General features: G+C 54.0%; 2 protein-coding genes across 2 annotated transcripts in view; both read left to right on the forward strand.

Moving 5' to 3' along the window:
* The window catches only part of SCNN1A (sodium channel epithelial 1 subunit alpha), a gene marked incomplete in the record, with an annotated part of 38,731 nt that extends 27,267 nt beyond the window's left edge, over nucleotides 1-11,464 (forward strand). Inside the window, 9 exon segments of the mRNA XM_027769231.1 lie at nucleotides 1,087-1,190; nucleotides 1,538-1,701; nucleotides 2,091-2,192; nucleotides 2,669-2,786; nucleotides 8,959-9,037; nucleotides 9,141-9,198; nucleotides 9,342-9,397; nucleotides 9,544-9,619; nucleotides 10,063-11,464. Of these exon segments, the coding sequence (XP_027625032.1) occupies nucleotides 1,087-1,190; nucleotides 1,538-1,701; nucleotides 2,091-2,192; nucleotides 2,669-2,786; nucleotides 8,959-9,037; nucleotides 9,141-9,198; nucleotides 9,342-9,397; nucleotides 9,544-9,619; nucleotides 10,063-10,431 (1,126 nt within the window).
* Nucleotides 11,465-19,434: 7,970 nt separating this feature from the next.
* TNFRSF1A (TNF receptor superfamily member 1A) overlaps nucleotides 19,435-19,849 on the forward strand; it is a gene marked incomplete at its 3' end in the record, with an annotated part of 19,039 nt that continues 18,624 nt past the window's right edge. The window contains 1 exon segment of the mRNA XM_014585137.2: nucleotides 19,435-19,737. Within this exon segment, the coding sequence (XP_014440623.1) occupies nucleotides 19,699-19,737 (39 nt within the window).

A 19,849-nucleotide genomic window follows, 5' to 3' on the forward strand; every position in this document is an offset into this window, starting at 1 on the left:
AGGTGAGAAAGCAAGCTGCCAGGAGGTCTGGGACTTGAACTGCAGTTGACCATTTGGGAATCTAGTACCTTAACCACCACATGGCCTGCTGGCCCTTATAAATGGTATTCTTATATATCTCACTTGAACTTCTTCTTTAAAATTTTAACTAAGATATCTCACTTGAACTTATTTTTAAATTTTTTTAACTAAGTTACGTGTGTATTTTTAAAATAACATTTATTTAATTTTATTTATTCTTTCCTAGTCTCCCCCCACACTCTGTCTCCGGCCAGGCCCGTCCTCCCCTGCCTTCTATTCCTCTTCATCCCCACTGCAGCAGGGTAGCGTCTGTGATGGCCTCGCTCTCTCTCTTCCCAAACCTGTCACCGGTTGGCATTGGACTTCCTGGTCTGAGGCAGATTCCAGAAGCCTCCAGAAAACACTTGGCCTCAATCCCGCCCCGGGATCGGATCTTGCTCCCTTTAGCCATGCTCACCACGGGTCTCACTCTCCGCTCCGACACCCCCTCCATGTCCTCCCTTCACCCATCCACTCAGCTGTTTCTGAGCCGGACCTACATGCCAGGAACCGTGCGACTCACCAGAGATGAGAGGCAGAAAGGAGACATGGCTCCTGTCCCCCAGGATCCAAATGGGAGCTAGGAGTGGACCCGTGAGACACAGGGCACTGCAAAGTTCTTGTAACGCTCCCCGGCAACATAAGAGGTCCCAAGGCAGCAGGGAGGCAAAGCCAGGAAGGTCAGCTGCCTGGCGGGAGGAGCTGGGCCAGGAGGTGGTGAGCCAGGCCTGAGCCCTGGTTTGCATCACAGCGTGTGTGCCCTGGGCCAGCTGCTTGGCCTCTGAGCCTTAGCTTCCTCTTCTGGATGCAGGGTCGAGGCCCTCACAGGCTGGTGGCTGGAGTGACCCATGGAGCTTAGGGAAGGCTGCCTGCATTGTGCCAACACGTAATAGGTGCTCAGGAGACAAGGGGCCCTGAAAGCAAAGACCTGCAGGAGGGTGAGGGTTGGAGAGCTCCCTGTGCCACGTCGTCCGGCCCGCCTGACCTGCACTCCCGCCCTGACCCTGCTCTCTCTGTCCCCATAAGGAACTACTCTCACTTCCACCACCCGATGTATGGGAACTGCTACACATTCAATGACAAGAACAGCTCCAACCTCTGGATGTCGTCCATGCCCGGGATCAACAATGGTGAGCAGCTGGCCCCTCAGGGCCTGGCCTCAGCCTCGCCCTTCTCACTGCCCTGAGCACCCCACTCACTCACCCAAGCCCACGTCCCAGAGGTGCTGAGACTCTTAGTGCTGGATGTGTCCTCTCTCCCGTGGGCTCCACGTGGCCCATTCCAGGCATGAGAGGAGTCCTGTCCCCATCCTTCCCGCCTGTCCCCAGAATCCCGCCCTGTGGCTGCCGGGTCCATTTGCAGGTCTTCCTGTTCTCATTCCCCGTGGGGTGAAGAGACTAGGCCCAGGTGGGAGGGGGTGTCCATGCCCTAATTCTTCTCGAGGCCCTCCCCAGCTCTGCTCCCTCGGCACCCCCAGGCCTGTCGGTCATGCTGCGCACGGAGCAGAACGACTTCATCCCCCTGCTGTCCACGGTGACCGGGGCCAGGGTGATGGTGCACGGGCAGGACGAGCCCGCCTTCATGGACGATGGGGGCTTCAACCTGCGCCCAGGCATAGAGACCTCCATCAGCATGAGGAAGGCAAGGCCAGGAGGGCGCCCTGCGTGGAGAGAGGCGGAGCGGGCACAGGAGGGGGACTGGGCACGTGGGAGACTGCAAGGGCGGTTGTTTGGGGTGGGCTGTGAGCATGCATGGGTGTCCGGGGGCACGAATTGGGGCCGAACAGGCTCAGGAAGGAGGTCCCTGGGAGAACCATGCCAAGGGGTCAGGGCAGGCTCTGAGTCCCAGAGGACGCTTCGGGCTCAGTGTCTCTGAGCACTGGGAAGGGCCGTGGGGGCTGCTGGGCAGGCTTTGAGACGGGAAAGCAGATGGGAGGGGCTGGCAGGGTGCAGGACAGAAAGGCAGGGTACATGCAGGGCCTTGGGCCGCTTGCTCTGACCTCTGACCTCTCAGTGTGTGGGTGTCCGTAGGAGACCCTGGAGAGACTTGGGGGCAATTATGGCGACTGCACCAAGAATGGCAGCGACGTCCCAGTCGAGAATCTCTTTCGCCCATTGAAGTACACGCAGCAGGTGAGGCCCAGCCTGTTTCTATGGCAACCACCTCCCAGGAGCTGGGTTGGCCAATGAAGGTGTGTGTGTGTGTGTGTGTGTGTGTGTGTGTGTGTGTGTGAGAGAGAGAGAGAGAGAGAGAGAAAGAAAGAGAAACTCAAGAATGGCAGCGACGTCCCAGTCGAGAATCTCTTTCGCCCATTGAAGTACACGCAGCAGGTGAGGCCCAGCCTGTTTCTATGGCAACCACCTCCCAGGAGCTGGGTTGGCCAATGAAGGTGTGTGTGTGTGTGTGTGTGTGTGTGTGTGTGAGAGAGAGAGAGAGAGAGAGAGAGAGAGAGAGAGCGCGTACGTGCGGAGGGACTTGGGGTGAAGAGACTGGCTGGGCGAGGGCTGCAGGGCAGGGCAGAGTTGCCGTCCTCCTGGCTCTGCTGCCTGTGGGGAGGCCTGGGTTCCAGGTGGGACCTGACCTCTGCTCTCCGCCCCCGCTGTTCCAGGTGTGCATCCACTCCTGCTTCCAGGAGAGCATGGTCAGGGAGTGCGGCTGCGCCTACATCTTCTACCCGAGGCCCCCCGGGGTGGAGTTCTGTGACTACAGGAAGCACGACTCCTGGGGTGAGAGACTGGTTCCCCCAGCCCTGACTCCTGGTCTTGGTTTTCAGCCCTTGGTCTCCGGCTCTCTTCACTTTCCTTCATACTTTCTGTCCCACTCCTCTATCTCTGTTGCACTCTCTGTTTTTCTCTCCCTGTGTTTTGGCTTTTGCATGTTTGTCAAGGACTTGCCCCATTTAAAAAGTAACCCACAGGATAAGGAAGGAAGAGCACGTGAGAAGCATCTCAGGCACCCCGCACCCTTCCGAGGTTTCAGCGCACGCTTGGTCTGCGGCTTCCCCTGCAGCGCCTGGGCTCCTTTCTTGGGGGGCTTAGCAGGTTGTCTTCTGCGGAGCTGACTGGGGGCAATTCCCTGGGGCACAGGAAGAAAATACAGGCAGTTTTAGGTGTCTGTCCCACTGCTTCGCTTTTTTTTTTTTTTGAGAGAAAATTTTTGCTGTAGGGCATGTGTGCTCGCTGGAGAGACAGAGAAAGGCATAGAAAGAAAATGAGAAATCACCCCCCAGGGGGACGGCCATGCCACAATCCCTTCTCCTTTCCATTCTCCGCTTGGGATCTTGGATACACACACACACACACACACACACACACACACATGTGCCTGGCGTGAGTTCTAAGTCACCGGGTTCGGGACTTGAACCACAGTTGACTCCATGGGAGTCCAGCGATGTAACATTACGTCACCTGCTGGTTCCCTGTTCCGCACTGTCCATCTTACGTCTGTTTTGGAATGCCCATGCCGTGTCTGCAGTGGTACGGCCAGGGTGGGGCTGTAATCTGTAACCCACATACGTAGACTGCACCTGCTGATTCAGATTTCTTTACCTGGAGAAAGGCACAGTCGGACTGTTCGGAGAGGCCCAGCATCGCTGCCAGTGGTAGGGTGCACCGTGAAGGCTGAGCCACATGGGAGGCCTGGGTGCAGTTCCTGGACCTACCTAACCGGCCGGGAGTGGTGGTGCGTGCCCATGATCCTGGCTACCTGGGAGGCTGCGGCGACAGGGAAACTGTCAAAGATGCTCATCTCTCTCATTTAAAAAAAAATGTTGGAGGACCAGCAGGTGGTATGGAAATTGGGGCAGCTTGGCCAACTGTGCAGATTGAGTTCTAGGCGAGGCAGCTTGAAAAACACGTGGGGAGTGTGTGCGTGCATGCCCAAAATCCTGAGAGGCTGGATGGAGGAGAGGGAATTGCAGTGTGGCCAATTCCCACGGAGGGTTCTCTCTCTCTCTCTCTCTCTCTCTGGCAAACACACACTCCCTATAGTAAAACTAAAAGAAAAAAGTTTGGGGGGAGCTCCACAGTGTAGTAGCTAAGTGCTAAGCTTGGGAAGCAGACCCACTTGACTGACTGTGGTTCGAATCCCAGCTCCGTGACTTGAGAAACACACTGTGTGCATGTGTGTGCCCAAAATCCTACTGCATGAAACAGAGGGAAAGGGATGGCGACGTGACCAGGCCCCACTGTGGGGTGCTTTCTCTCTCTCTCTGTGGTCAGTGAATGTACCCTCCGGCTAAAAAGTTGGAGTGCCCTGAACTTCCCTTATCCTGGTTCAAGAGTAAACAAATACTTTCCATTCGGCACAGCTGAGCTCTGCAGTAGGGAGGCTGTGTGCTAGGAAGTTGAAAGCGAAAGAAAATCACGACAAGAAAGCATAGAAGTTTCTGAGGGTTGGAAGTCCTGGTGGCCCGTCTTATCTGGCACAACCGCCCCTCCCGCACTTCCTCTTCCAGGGCTTCCCCCACCAGCTCTCCTGAGGGTGGGGCTGGGGAGGAGGAGGGCTGGGGAGGAGGAGGGCTGGGAAGGGGGGAGGAGGAGGGCTGGGGAGGAGGGCTGGGAGGAGGGCTAGGGAGGAAGGCTGGGGAGGAGGAGGGCTGGGGGGAGGAGGGCTGCGGCCAGAAGAGACAAGGTTGTAGGCTCCTCCCCAGCTGCCACTGCCTGTCCCAGAGCTGAGCGTGCCCCTCCTTGACCCTGCCTGGAAGTCGCTCTGCCCCCTTTCTTTCCTGGGCCTGCTCCACAGTCCCGCGTGCACTTTCTGGTCGAGGCCTCCTGCTTCCTGGCTCTGACCATGGCAGCTCAGGACCGGAGGGAAATACAGAGGCCACCTGGCCTCACCTGCTTTCTCAGACCAGCGCATGAGGTCCAGAGGAGGGCGTGACAGGTCTCAGGTTGTGCAGAGCAGGGGCGTGGGGCAGGTGGTGCCTTCTCCACTTCCATGTCCCCAAGCCATTATTTCTAGGCTATATGTTTGAAGAGTGAGTGGGAAGTAACAACCCTGCTTGCTGAGCAGGAAGACAGGGAGAGGACCTAAGTTCAAGTCCCAGACCAGGTGGCTCGAAACTCACGCCAGGCACATGTGTTCGCATGCCCAAGATCCCTGGAGGAGAATGGGGGAGAAGGGACTGTGGTGTGTGACCATCCCTCCTGGGGGGTGACTTCTCACTTTCTTTTTCACTTTCTGTCCTGCAAGCACATGTGCCCTAAGGCAAAACAAACAAACAAACAAACAAAAAAAACTCTTAAAAAAGTAAAACAAACAAACAAAACAGAGTCTGTTGAGTTTCCTGTCTCATTCCTCAGAGAAAAAGGCCAGTGACAGGGGCCGGCAGGTGGCGTAGTGGTTAAGGGCACTGGACTCCCACATGGCCGACCGTGGTTCGAGTCTTGGACCTGGCGACTTGCTTTCTTGCTTTCCCATGCTCTCTCCTGCTCTGTTTCTCTCTGGTCAAAATAAAATAAAATAAAATAAATAAATAAAGTTAAACAAAAAATTCATTTAAAAAAGGCTGGTGACTTTCCACTCTTCCTAATTAAAGGTCCTCAGCCCCAAGAGATGGAAGGGTTTGGGTCAGAAGTGGAGGACTTCAGACTGAGTGACTAAAGGTAGCAATATTGACAAAATGATCTTGCTTAGAACTTGGGGACTGGAGAGGAGAACAATCCACAGTCTCATTCTTCTTTTTTTCTTGCAAGAGCCTTATTGAGATAATTCACATCCCATACAGTTCTTTTCTTCCTCCCTCCTTTCCCTCCCTTTCTCTCCCCTCCCTTAGTGTCTTATTATGCAGGCCAGACTGGCCTTGAACTCTTGATTCTCCTGCCTCAGCCTCCTAAGTAACTGGGTTACAGGCATTGCCACCCACCCTGATGGACTATCCTGTTCATTTACGTAAAGACGTTTTTGCTATAGGCCACATGCGCTCGCCGGAAAGACAGAGAGAGACAGAGAGACAGAAAGCGAGAAATCACCCCCCCCCCCCCCAGGGAGTATGGCCACACTGCAATCCCTTCTCCTCCATTCTCTTCTCGGGATCTTGGGCATGCACACACACACATACGCACACGCCTGGCATAAGTTTAAGCCACTGGGTCCGGGACTTGAACCACAGTCAACTACATGGGAGTCCAGCAACATAGTCATTACACCAACTGCTGGTCCCTAAGCAGCATTTAGGGTGTTAGCTGAGTCCCAGAGTTGTGCAATAATCACCACAGTCATTTTTAGAATATTTTCATTACTTCCAAAGATACTTTGTATCCATGGCTGTTGCCAAGCTCCCCATCCCTGCCTGCCCCACTGTCAGCTCCTGGGCAAGCAATTGTGTCTCTGTCTTGTTGTTATAGGGTGTACGCACTTATCAGAGAGACAGCGAGGGGGGAGGAAGAAAGAGAAATCACTCCTCCAGGGGGACGGCTGCAATCCTCCTCCTTCATTCTCCTCTTGGGATGACACATTTGCGTGTGCACCTGGCATGTTTTCCAAGTCACAAAGTCCAGGACTCAAACCACATGCTCAGCCATGTGGAGTCCAGAACTTTAACCACTACGTCACCAGCCGGCTTCTATTTCTGTCTTCTTATAGAACTGCCAATTGTGGACATTTCATATAAATGGATTCTCTTTAAAAAAAAAAAAAAAAAAAAAGGGACCAGCAGGCGGCGTGATGGTTAAGGACACTCCCATGTGGCTGACCACAGTTTGAGTGCTGGACTGTGCCGGACCTGGTGGCTGGCTTTCTCACCACCTCCCCGCCGTGTCTTGCTCTGTCAAATTAAAAATAAATGAATGAATGATTAAAAATAAGTAAATCTTTAAAAAACCCTCAGGGTTTAAAATTCATTAAAAATTATTTTATTTAACTTTGTTTGTTTGTTTAATTTGACCAAAGGGGGAACAGAGAGAGAGAGAGTAAGCCGCCAGGTCCAGTACTTGAACCGCGGTCAGCCATGTGGGAATCCAGCGCCCTTAACCACCATGCCACTGCCACCCCTGTGCTTTTATCATAAGTCTTTCTTTGCTCCTCCTCACAGTTTTACTGCCCAAGTAAGCCATCATTTATTTTTGTTTGTAAATAACCTTAATTTTAAAAACGTTGATAATCCTGATTGGTTTGATGTTTGTCCATGCTCCATGTCCTTCCCCTCTCCATTTATGGCAAGTGAAACTATTTCCCTTCCCTCTACTATGGATATTCACGTTTCTTTTTAAAAATGAAACTTGTATTGTTTTACAAAAATACATTCTGAACAAAAATTAAGTAAATAATAGTCCAGGTAGCATAAGAATGAGATGGGCGGGACCAGCACTTGGCGTAATGGCTATATGGCTGGACTCCCATGTAGTCGACCGTGGTTCGAGTCCTGGACCCAGTGGCTTAAACTCACGCTGGACACGTGTGCGTGCGTGCCCAAGATCCTGAGGAGAATGGAGGAGAAGGGATTGTGGTGTGGCCATTCCCCCTGGGGGGGGTGATTTTTCGCTTTCTGTCTCTGTCTCTCTCTTCCTGCCGAGCACACGCGCCCTATAGCAAAAACCTCTCCAAAAAAAAAAAAAAAAGAATGAGATAATGAGATGGGCAAGGTGATCTGCAGGCATTACACAAATAATTGAAGTTTGGGGAACACTGATTATGTTCCAAAGAGAAAAAAAGTCTCGAGGAGGTCGCCAGAGGGTCAGGTGTAGGGCCAGGGACTGCGATCTTCTTGCCCTGACCCAGGCAGACGTGCGCGGCAATGACATCACTGGCCGGTAGGAGGCGCCAGCGGCGGCTGTACCTCGGGAAGCCCAGCAGCTGCAGTGCTGTTACTAACCACCAGAGGGCAGCACGGCTCCAGTTTCTGACGTCCTTCCAGCTTCAACCGCTCTCAATGGAAGTTCAGAGCCCTCAACTACCACGCCACCCGCCGGCCCCATAGATGGACTCCTCCAATATGCAGTCCTTTGTGGCCGGCTTCTTGCTTCTCTCACTGAGTGGAGCATTTCCAGGCTCCCCCGTCCTGTGGCCTGTGTCATCACTGCACTTCTTTTCACAGCTAGACGGTGCCCCGTGTTGTGTGGACGTACTGCTTTGTTCACTTGTTATCTGTTGATAAACACCTTGGTTGTTTCTACTTTTCGGTTACTGTGAATAATGCCTCTGTGAACATTTGTGCACAAGTGTTTATGTGGGCATGTTTTCGACTTTCTTGGGTGTAGGCATAGAATTACTAGGTCTATGGAAGCTCTATGTTGAACCTTTTTGTGACGCTACCAGACGTTTTTCCAAAATGGTGACACCACTTGACACTCCCAGCAGAAGTGTATGAAGGTCCACCTTCTCCACGCTCTTAGCTGGACTCATTACTGTCTTTTCTACAAAAGCTGCCCTAGTGGGTGTCACGTGGTATCCTCATTCTGCTTGACTTCCATTTCTCTTCTGTTTTCTTTTTTTAAAAGTTTGCTCTAGGGCTCATGTGCTTGCTGGAGAGAGACAGAGAAAGAGATAGAGACAGAGGGGAAGGGAGAAAGCACCCCCAGGAGGGGATGACCAGTCCATAATCCCTTCTCTTCCGTTCTCCTCTCGGGATTCTGGGCATGCGCACACAGTGCCCGGCAGGGTGATTTTCAAACTGCTGGGCCTGGGACTCGGCTCACTCAGTCGGCCATGTGTCAGCCACCTTATCTTCTGTGCCACCTGCTGGCCTCCATCCCATTATTTGTACATAAGAGATTTTCCCACTTTTCTCTCTGACTTTCCATTTTTGTCCCCATGGTACTCATATTTACACGAGCGTATCCTGGTTGGTTTTTCTTTCCTTTCTTTTTTCCTGACTTAGCTTAAATTCTTCACTATTTTCGGTGCTGCCTCTGAGGCAGTGCAGGTGCCCTGGGAAACGGGTCCCCTCTGTGCCCGCAGGCTACTGCTACTACAAGCTCCAGGATGCCTTCGCCACCGACCGCCTGGGCTGCTTCACCAAATGCCGGAAGCCATGCAGGTACGGTTGGGCCGTGGGCCGCGTGGCTGGGTGGAGGCCAGGCCCCAGCTAGGCCTTCGAGTGGGAGAGCCTCCCCCCACTGATCACCGTTCTCCGCCCTCAGTGTGACCAGCTACCAGCTCACGGCGGGTTACTCGCGATGGCCCTCCGTCACATCCCAGGTAACGCAGGGAAGAGGGGATGGGGACTGTGCATGTACCCAGTAGCACAGCATCCCTCTCTGGGTATTAGACCTGACCCACCCCTGGGAGCCCAAAGAGGACAGAGGACAGGGCGACCTCGTGGACACCACATTCTTTCCCAGGACTGGATCTTCAAGATGCTGTCTCTGCAGAACAACTACACCATCAACAACAAGAGGTCTGTCCTGCCCTGGTCCCAGTCCTGGGGAAGACTGGGGGAGGCGACACAGCCCTGAGACTGAACTGACACAACCGATCTGAGGGGAGGAGGGTCTGAGGGGCTAATCGTCTTCCACTTTCCCCCACGCTCTCCCCATTCCACAGAAACGGGGTTGCCAAACTCAACATCTTCTTCAAGGAACTGAAGTACAAAACTAATTCTGAGTCTCCCTCCGTCACGGTAGGTCCGAGGGTCTAGCAGGGCGGCCGATGGGGAAAGCAAAGTGTTGCTCTCTGGGGCCACAGGGCTTGGGACTCAGAGGTGGGGGCCGACCAGGTTGGAAAAGGGCAATCAGGTCACAGGTGAGGTTGAGAGGGTTGGGAGGAGGGGAGCTCAGGGGGAGGCATGAGGTCTCTGGGGGTGGTGAGAGCGATGGGAATACCAGATGCCCAGCGATGGGGACAAGGCCCTCAAGACACCCCAGTTTCAGCTACCAGGATCACGACCCAGTGTCTGGGTGACACCAGCCAGGAGCTGTGTGTTCTCACAGGAAGGAGCTGGGAGAAGGGACCGGGGCCCTGGGGCGGCTGCAGGTTGCTTAGGTCCCTCAGGATGAAGGTGAAGCCTTGGTCAGGGTGGTGGGGACTCCTCGGCCCGAGGTCAGCGTGCTCTCTCCCTCCCAGATGGTCACCCTCCTGTCCAACCTGGGCAGACAGTGGAGCCTGTGGTTCGGGTCCTCAGTGCTGTCTGTGGTGGAGATGGCCGAGTTCATCTTCGACCTCCTGGTCATCACCTCCGTCATGCTGCTCCGGAGGTTCCGCAGCCGCTACTGGTCCCCAGGCCGAGGGCGCAGGGCTGCGTGGGAGGTGGCCTCCACCCCGGCCTCCTCCTTCCCCTCCCGCTTTTACCCCCACTCTGCATCCCCGTCCTCATCCCAGCCAGACCCTGCCCCGTCTCCAGCCTCGGCAGCCCCTCCACCCGCCTATGCCACACTAGGCCCCTGCCCATCTCTGACGGCCAAGGCCCGGGCTTCTGCTTCGCAGGAGCCCTGAGGGGAAGGGAGGGCGGGCTTCCCACCCAGGTGGGAGCTCCCCCTGGCAGGAGGGGGCTGGCCTCACCGTCTGGGACTTCCTCTAGAGCTGCCCAGCCCCCTCTCGTGTGGGGGAGGGAAGCAGGCTGGGTAGGGAGCTCAGGAGGGATCGGGAGGTACCCAGAGACGTGGCCAATGAACAGGGCCAGACAGCCTTGGCTCCTGCCCCTGAATACTCCATCCCCCACCATACACGCGCACACACACACACACACACACACACACACACAGACACGGCCAAGTGCAGACAGGTCTCCTTTTTCCTTGGATCAGCCAAGCCACACTGGGAGCTTTGACAAGGAACTTTCCTTGGAAACGACTGACGACCAACCAAAACAAACCAGACACACAGAGGCACACGTGGGTTTCCTATCCAGCAGGGACCGAGCCAGCAGACAGGCCTGGCCGCACCGCCTTCCAGGGACACAGCAGTCTGCGCCTCTCCTGAACTTGGGTGGGGAACCCCACCCAAAAGCCCCCATTGTTAGTTCTTGGGCAAGTCCCCTTCCTCAGCTCCCCAGGGCTGGAGCAGACCGACGTGGTCAGGGCCTGGCCATCCCCAGTCAGTCCCAGGAGTCTTCTAGCCCCACACCCCAGGTCCCACACAGCCGGACCCCAGCACCTCTGCCCCGTGTCCTTCCTACCCTTGCACGATTTCTCAAGATGGTTCCGCAGCCTAGAAGCTTCCCCCATAGTTGCTGGGAACTCCTGAGCATCCGTTAGAACCCCACTCAGACAGCCCTACTTCTGCCATGCTTCGCCCCGTCCTTTCTTCCCCAGGAGCGGCCACTCCCTCTCCCTGGGCTCCCTAGTGCAGGGTCACATCTGTCTAGCAGAGTGCCAAGGTCGCGTTACTCTTCCATGCTCACCCGTGTCTGTCTTCCTGGCGAGGCTGCTCGTGTGCTCAGGGCCTGAGTCCCTCCTGTCATGTACGTGTCCGGCCTGTCCCGCTTGGAGCAAGTAGACAAGGGCTCAATAAACGTTCATCGCACAGAGCATGTCTGGAGAGCTGGCTGGGCGCCGTGACGGGCTGGGAGGCCTGGGGTGGGCAGAGAGGGCAGACCCCACGCTCCTTGGCTTCACTGTGGAGGCCATAGGAGAGCTCTTATCCTGCGAGTTCCTTGTGGGGGTTGGTAGGCTGGTGCTGAATGCCTGTCGCTCTGTCTGGGTGGGAGGGGGAGGACATGGTGCCATGGCCCACGGGGAACCACGCACCGTGGCGGGGGTGGGGAGACTCACTCCAATGTCAAGACCTCCTTTCCCCTCCAGCCTTAGCTGCCTTCATCACTAATCCTCGGCTCCATGCCGAGCACCACTCACCACCCTCATCCACCACCTCCCCATTAACTTCGGGTGGGGGGCGATCGGAGGGGAGGGTGGGACTCAGATAGTTCCTTCTGGAACTTCAAAGCCTATGGCTTTCTGTTGTCATTTATTTATTTATTTTGTGAGAGAGAGAATGAGATGGACAACCCAGTAGGGTGCTCACACTGCAACACTCCTGGCCTGGATTAGGGGCCAGGGATGCCCCAGGACACGGCTGGGCCAGTTCCTGCACCACCGCCTGGCCCCTCAAAGCCTTGCACGGTCTTAGTCACACCTCACAGAGGGGATGGGGAGAAGCTCAGGAGGTCTTGAACCGAGGAGAAATCGAGGTTCAGGGAGAGGCCAAGGCCTGTCTGGGCACCCCAGCCCCTCTCCCACGTCAGCCGTGACCCTTCCTCATCTTCCCTGCTTCCTTGATGTCATTTGTCCTAATTATGGAGCTCAGGGCCCAGGGGTCGGGGTCCTGGAGGAGGAGAAGGAGCTGCTGAAGGGGGTAGGGAGGTGACAGGGTCACGGCCAGGGGTCAGGTCATGGTGCTGACTTCCCTTTCCCAGACTCAGGGCGATGTGGGGAAATGGTGTCGTAGCGGTTCCCTGAGCCTCAGGTGCAGCCGCCCTGCCTGTGCTCTGCCCTGGCTTAGCCCCTGCCCTGCTCCACCCCGACCTGCCCTGTCTGTGCCCTCTCCTTGGCTGGAATGGGAGGGCCCACTGGACCCAGCTGGGTCGTTACAGGTCGCTGCGGCCATGCCCCTCCCCACACTCTAGTGTCCCCCCACCTGCTGGCATTTCTTCTGTCCTTGTCTGAGGGCTACCCCTGTACCTTAGGTCACTGTTGGAGAAAAGGGGCTTCAGTTACCTCCCGTTCTTTGTCAGGTGGGGCGACTTGCCCAAGTTCATAGTTCTTGCAGAAACAGCCGGAACCCCGGGTTCCTATGACTCAGCCAGCCTCCCTGTGATGACACATGTCATACCAGAATTGGAGTCGCGTGGCAGGGCTGGGGCTTGAAGCCGTGTCACCAGCACCCTTGAGCCCAGCGCCCTGTGGCTTACGTGGGGAGGGGAGGGGGCATGTGCGTGGGTGTCCGGGAGGTGTCTGGGAGGGGGTGTCCCTGCAGCTCTGTAGCTCTCTTCCTTGCTCTGCACACTCTAGCATTAATTCTGCCATCCCATCTGGCCTATTTCTTGGATTCTATCCCTGCTCCCTCCGCCCCGTTATTTTTTCTGACCCTAGAGGGATTACGAGGGAAGGGTGTTCAAAAGGTTCATGGGAAGTGTATGTCATAAAAAAAGTATGCATGAATTTCAATTTTTTTGTATCAAAATAAGCTTGTATTTTAACTCCATTTTCCCATGAACTTGAAATTAAATTTTTAAAGTTTTTGCTATTGGGTACATATGCTTGGAGAAAGAGAGAGACAGATTGGGGGGAGTAAGAAATCACCCCCCAGGGGGATGGCCGTGCCGCAGTCCCATCTTCTCCATTCTCATCGCAGAACTTTGGATAACATACAGGCCTGGAGTGTTTCTCAAGCTGCCAGCTCTGGGACTTGGATCCCACAATCAGCCGTGTGGGATCCAACTGCCCAACTTCCATGCCACCCACTGTCCCTCCACGAACTTTAAAAAAATCCCCTAGTATGGTCTCACTGTCACCTCTGCCATGAAACGAGTTAGCTTTTCATATTCCTTGTCTGCCCACTTCTCGCTACTTTTTTAAAAAGAATGATTAGTTTAAAAAGTGTTTAAAAAATATTTATTAAATATATTTTTTAACTTGCTACAATTTGTTTACACTCACCAGAAAGACAGAGAGAGAAGAGGTGAGAAAGCAAGCTGCCGGGTTCGGGACTTGAACTGCACTGGGCCATGTGGGAGTCTGGTGGTTCAACCAGCGCAGTACCTGCTGGCCCAGGCATCTTTTCTCCTTTATTCATAATAGAGTGTGTATATATGCACATGAGGGGGACAGGAAGAGGTGCACTCTCCGAGGGCCCGGTCAGGCCATGCTCCCTTTCCTCCAGCCCCCCTCCTTGGGTCTTGGATACTCATGTACGTGCCTGGCATGGTTCAGACTGACCAGGCAGGGATTTGAACCCTGTCACCGTGCGGGATCTGGCTTCTCCAGAGCAGTACAATACAGTAGCCATGGAGCTGGCCCATTCTTCTTTGTTTTATTTTTTTTTTTTGGAGAAGTTTTTGCTACAGAGCGCGTGCACTCGCCAGACAGAGACAGAGAGACAGAAAGCGAGAAATCACCCCCGGGGGGATGACCACACCGCAATCCCTTTTCCTCCATTTTCCTCTCGGAATCTTGGGCACACACGCCCGGCGTGAGTTTTAAGCCACCGGGTCCGGGATGCGAACCGCGGTCGACTACATGGGAGTCCAGCGACATAGCCATTATGCTAACTGCTGGTTCCCTCTTTGATTTTTTTTAAAAAACAGAACCTTATTGATCAATTTAATACATGTCTCAGAGCTTAGACTTACAAGTAAACAAACATTTGCCCTAAAAAAGTGAAAGAAAATTTCTTCTTCTTTTTTTTTTTGTTTTTTGCCAAACTAGTGTGATGACTTTGGCAGCTTACACAGACTGTTAGAAATCTTTTGTAACACTAAAAATAGGACATTGAACTTGCTGATGTAACACAAACGGACCATTGACATTCCTACCACTTACTGAGTGCTGACCATGGGAGGGCTTCAAAAGGTTCACAGAAAATGAATTTATGAAGCACATTATGCCCGGGGCTGGCCTTGTGGCATAGTGGTTGAGGGAGCTGGATAGCATGTGGCTGACTGTATGGTTCGAATCCTGGCCCTGGTAGATTGAAAAACACATCGGGCATGTGTACATGTGTGCCCCAAATACCCACAGGATGGAGAGATGGAGGAGAAGGAATTTGGCCACGACAATGCCCCATTAGGGTGTGCTTTCTCATCTTCCTCTCTGACAGGCTCTCACGCCTCCTGGCAAAATTAGAAAACAGTACAAAATTATACATGGCTTTGAAATCTTTTTGCACCAAAATTACACGTACTTTAATTCCATTTTTCCACAAACAATTCGAAGTTCCTCCATAAATGGCAAATGCTTGCTAGGTGCTTTATATGCTTTTTTTTTTTTAACCTTTTTGTCACAGAGTGCATGTGCTTGCCACAGAGAGACAGAGAGAGGAGTGAAAGTGAGAAACCATCCCCTGGGAGAGTAGCCTCCTCCATTCTCCTCCCAGGATTTTCAGCGTACACATGCACCCGGCGTGTTTTCAGGCTGCCGGTTCCAGGACTCAAACCATGGAGTAGGCCATGTGAGATCCAGCACCTTAACCCCATGACACCTGCTGGCCTATAGGCATCAAATCCTTGGATTCTATCCCTGCTCCCTCCGCCCCGTTATTTTTTCTGACCCTAGAGGGATTACGAGGGAAGGGTGTTCAAAAGGTTCATGGGAAGTGTATGTCATAAAAAAAGTATGCATGAATTTCAATTTTTTTGTATCAAAATAAGCTTGTATTTTAACTCCATTTTCCCATGAACTTGAAATTAAATTTTTAAAGTTTTTGCTATTGGGTACATATGCTTGGAGAAAGAGAGAGACAGATTGGGGGGAGTAAGAAATCACCCCCCAGGGGGATGGCCGTGCCGCAGTCCCATCTTCTCCATTCTCATCGCAGAACTTTGGATAACATACAGGCCTGGAGTGTTTCTCAAGCTGCCAGCTCTGGGACTTGGATCCCACAATCAGCCGTGTGGGATCCAACTGCCCAACTTCCATGCCACCCACTGTCCCTCCACGAACTTTAAAAAAATCCCCTAGTATGGTCTCACTGTCACCTCTGCCATGAAACGAGTTAGCTTTTCATATTCCTTGTCTGCCCACTTCTCGCTACTTTTTTAAAAAGAATGATTAGTTTAAAAAGTGTTTAAAAAATATTTATTAAATATATTTTTTAACTTGCTACAATTTGTTTACACTCACCAGAAAGACAGAGAGAGAAGAGGTGAGAAAGCAAGCTGCCGGGTTCGGGACTTGAACTGCACTGGGCCATGTGGGAGTCTGGTGGTTCAACCAGCGCAGTACCTGCTGGCCCAGGCATCTTTTCTCCTTTATTCATAATAGAGTGTGTATATATGCACATGAGGGGGACAGGAAGAGGTGCACTCTCCGAGGGCCCGGTCAGGCCATGCTCCCTTTCCTCCAGCCCCCCTCCTTGGGTCTTGGATACTCATGTACGTGCCTGGCATGGTTCAGACTGACCAGGCAGGGATTTGAACCCTGTCACCGTGCGGGATCTGGCTTCTCCAGAGCAGTACAATACAGTAGCCATGGAGCTGGCCCATTCTTCTTTGTTTTATTTTTTTTTTTTGGAGAAGTTTTTGCTACAGAGCGCGTGCACTCGCCAGACAGAGACAGAGAGACAGAAAGCGAGAAATCACCCCCGGGGGGATGACCACACCGCAATCCCTTTTCCTCCATTTTCCTCTCGGAAGCTTGGGCACACACGCCCGGCGTGAGTTTTAAGCCACCGGGTCCGGGATGCGAACCGCGGTCGACTACATGGGAGTCCAGCGACATAGCCATTATGCTAACTGCTGGTTCCCTCTTTGATTTTTTTTAAAAAACAGAACCTTATTGATCAATTTAATACATGTCTCAGAGCTTAGACTTACAAGTAAACAAACATTTGCCCTAAAAAAGTGAAAGAAAATTTCTTCTTCTTTTTTTTTTTGTTTTTTGCCAAACTAGTGTGATGACTTTGGCAGCTTACACAGACTGTTAGAAATCTTTTGTAACACTAAAAATAGGACATTGAACTTGCTGATGTAACACAAACGGACCATTGACATTCCTACCACTTACTGAGTGCTGACCATGGGAGGGCTTCAAAAGGTTCACAGAAAATGAATTTATGAAGCACATTATGCCCGGGGCTGGCCTTGTGGCATAGTGGTTGAGGGAGCTGGATAGCATGTGGCTGACTGTATGGTTCGAATCCTGGCCCTGGTAGATTGAAAAACACATCGGGCATGTGTACATGTGTGCCCCAAATACCCACAGGATGGAGAGATGGAGGAGAAGGAATTTGGCCACGACAATGCCCCATTAGGGTGTGCTTTCTCATCTTCCTCTCTGACAGGCTCTCACGCCTCCTGGCAAAATTAGAAAACAGTACAAAATTATACATGGCTTTGAAATCTTTTTGCACCAAAATTACACGTACTTTAATTCCATTTTTCCACAAACAATTCGAAGTTCCTCCATAAATGGCAAATGCTTGCTAGGTGCTTTATATGCTTTTTTTTTTTTAACCTTTTTGTCACAGAGTGCATGTGCTTGCCACAGAGAGACAGAGAGAGGAGTGAAAGTGAGAAACCATCCCCTGGGAGAGTAGCCTCCTCCATTCTCCTCCCAGGATTTTCAGCGTACACATGCACCCGGCGTGTTTTCAGGCTGCCGGTTCCAGGACTCAAACCATGGAGTAGGCCATGTGAGATCCAGCACCTTAACCCCATGACACCTGCTGGCCTATAGGCATCAAATCATCAGGCCACTTCATGAGGATTACTCGCATGTTTCTCAGGTTTTGGATGAGAAGTCTGGCCCCCAGTGTGGTGGCACCGTTGATAACAAACTGGACTTCAGGTCGGATCCTCTGTGTGGCTTGAAAACATGCCGGGTGTGTGCGTGTGCCCAGGACCCTGATGAGCTGAGAGCTGAGGGCTGGGGAAAGGGAACCGGGCGTGACGAGAGCCTGTCGGGGGGGATCCAGGATGCTTCCCTCCTCTCTGTCTCTCGGGCATGCTCGCCATCGTGGACAGAGGCTCTCCTTGCCTCTGCACCTCGTTCTAGTGACCCTGCTCCCCCAGGAGCTGGGATTCTGCCCCCTCCTGCTGTACCTGGGCCCTTCCCGCCCGGGGGCCTGAGAGCTCCCTGCCCCAGTGGCAGCTCTGGTCCAGGTGGGCCGACCTGAGCCACTGCCAGTTCAGACTTCCCCTTCATCTGAGAGGCAGGGGAGAGGGAGGCGTTTGAGAGGAGAAGGGAGAAAACTCTGGCTCCTGACAGCCAAGGAAGCTTGAGTCCCAAGGATTCTGGGAATGCGGGGGCCGGCGCTAGGCTGGGGTGGGCCAGATAGGTGGGGGAAGGGGAGAAGAGGGGGAAGGGAGGTCCGTCCTCTCCCAATCCAGCTGGCTCCGAGTTCTGCCCGCTGGGCAGCTGTGTGTTGGTGGCGGACTCCTTCTCCGTGAGTTCAGCTTCAACCCCCCAGTTCTCCAGAAGCTGGAGGACCGCTGAAGCGATGGGGGAACCGAAGCTCCGTCTTTATCTACAGATGCCCTGCCCCGGGGTCACAGAGGGCATAGACGGGCTGGGAGTCTCTGGCTGGGGCTCGGAGGCAGCTGGCAGGTCACAGGGAGAAGGCACTAGGAGCTGTGGTCCCAGCCTCCGGGCCTGGGACCTTGGTCTTCACTGGGCTCCCTGCAATTCAAGCGGCCTCAGCAGCTGCGGGCCCTCCACCTGGGCTGGGTACAGGGAGGCCACTGCACCCAGACGGTACGTGGGCAATGTTTCATCTTGTGGATTCACTGCCGAGATGTCAGGCCCATGGGGGTGACATGGACCGCCCAGGTCAGGGTGTGGGTCTGTTTCAAGGGATAGGGAGAAAAGTGGCAGTGCGTGCGTGTCGAAGCCAAGGGGCCCTTGGCCCAGGAGTGGGGAGTCTGGGTTCTCTGCTGGCTCGGCCCCGGGCACATCGCGTGTCTCCGGGGCTGTCTCGCACCTGTAAGGCCAAGGGGGTGGGGTAGTAGGTGATCGCTAAGGGCACGCTGATCCACGTGGCGAATATTCGAGAAGCACACTGGACTGTCGTGACCCTGGGGGGACATCTATATCTCCGAAGCATTTCCTGAAGTCCTCGTGGTGTCCCTCTCTCCACGAAGGTGGGCAGACATGGCTACCCCATCCAAGAAATGAGGAAGCAACCGAGGCCCGGCAAAGTCACCAATGTCCCACTGTTGATCCGTGGCAAAGCCCCCAGCTTGGCCGGGGGCGGCTGGATGAGAACCAGAGGGCTGGGGAAGGGTGGGTGTGGGAGGGCAGGGCACAGAACTGGAGTTAGGACTTACTCCGAGGCTTGGGTTGGGGGAGCAAATTCCTAAGAAAGAGGGAAATGAGGGGCCAGAGGAGAATTGGGGGGTCTAGGGGGACATTACTAAGAAACACTGAGTACTTATTCTGTGTCCTATTTCAATGAATCCTTACAGCCACCCCATGAGACAGGTGAGCTCCATCTTGCAAACTGGAGAACAGGATCAGAGAGGTTAGGTTATGTGTCCAAGACCAGCCAGCTAAAAGCCAAGACTTCTAAAAAGGAACCCAGTGAATGTGAGTCTAAAACTCTGGGTCTGTCCATTGCTGTTCCATTTGGGAGAGGCCACTGATGGGGCGGTGGGGGGGTCCTTATTGCACCTGTGGTTAATTTGGGAGTGGTCGGACTGCTGGGCTGGGGGCGCAAGGCAGCTGTATCCAGGGCCCCTGGGCTTCTGGCTGGGCTGCAAAGGGTTAAAACCTCCCCCTCCCCGTGCACCTCCTCCTGCCTCCTCGCTCTTCCTGTCCCGCTGTTGCAACACGCCTCTGCTCTCCCTACCCCGCCCACCTTTTCTCCTCTCTGTTAATTTTCTCGGAGTTTTCTACTCAGGCTCCAGTTCTGGCCTTGGGGCTTCGAGGTTCCTGAGACTGGGCCACGATCTCTGTCGCGGAGTATCAGCTCTCAGCAACCCCCTACCCCAGACCCCGGCTCCACTTGGGACCTCCCCGATGGACCCGCGCCTCGGAGATCGTCTCTGCTGCCACCACCGCGGTGGCCTTGGGCCCTGATGGGGGAGTGAGAGGCCACAGCTGGCAGGACATGGGCCTCTCCGCCGTGCCTGGCCTGCTGCTGCCACTGGTGAGACTGGGACGGAGGGAAGAGTGGGCTGTGGGGCCAGGTGCTGCCGGCCAGAGTGGGCCCTTCCCGGGAGGGGGCCTGAGAGTACCCAGCCTCTGCCTCTGGCTGGGGC

Source organism: Tupaia chinensis, unplaced genomic scaffold, assembly GCF_000334495.1.
Source record: "Tupaia chinensis unplaced genomic scaffold, TupChi_1.0 Scaffold149011_1, whole genome shotgun sequence".
In the NCBI taxonomy this organism is placed as follows: Eukaryota; Metazoa; Chordata; class Mammalia; order Scandentia; family Tupaiidae; genus Tupaia; species Tupaia belangeri.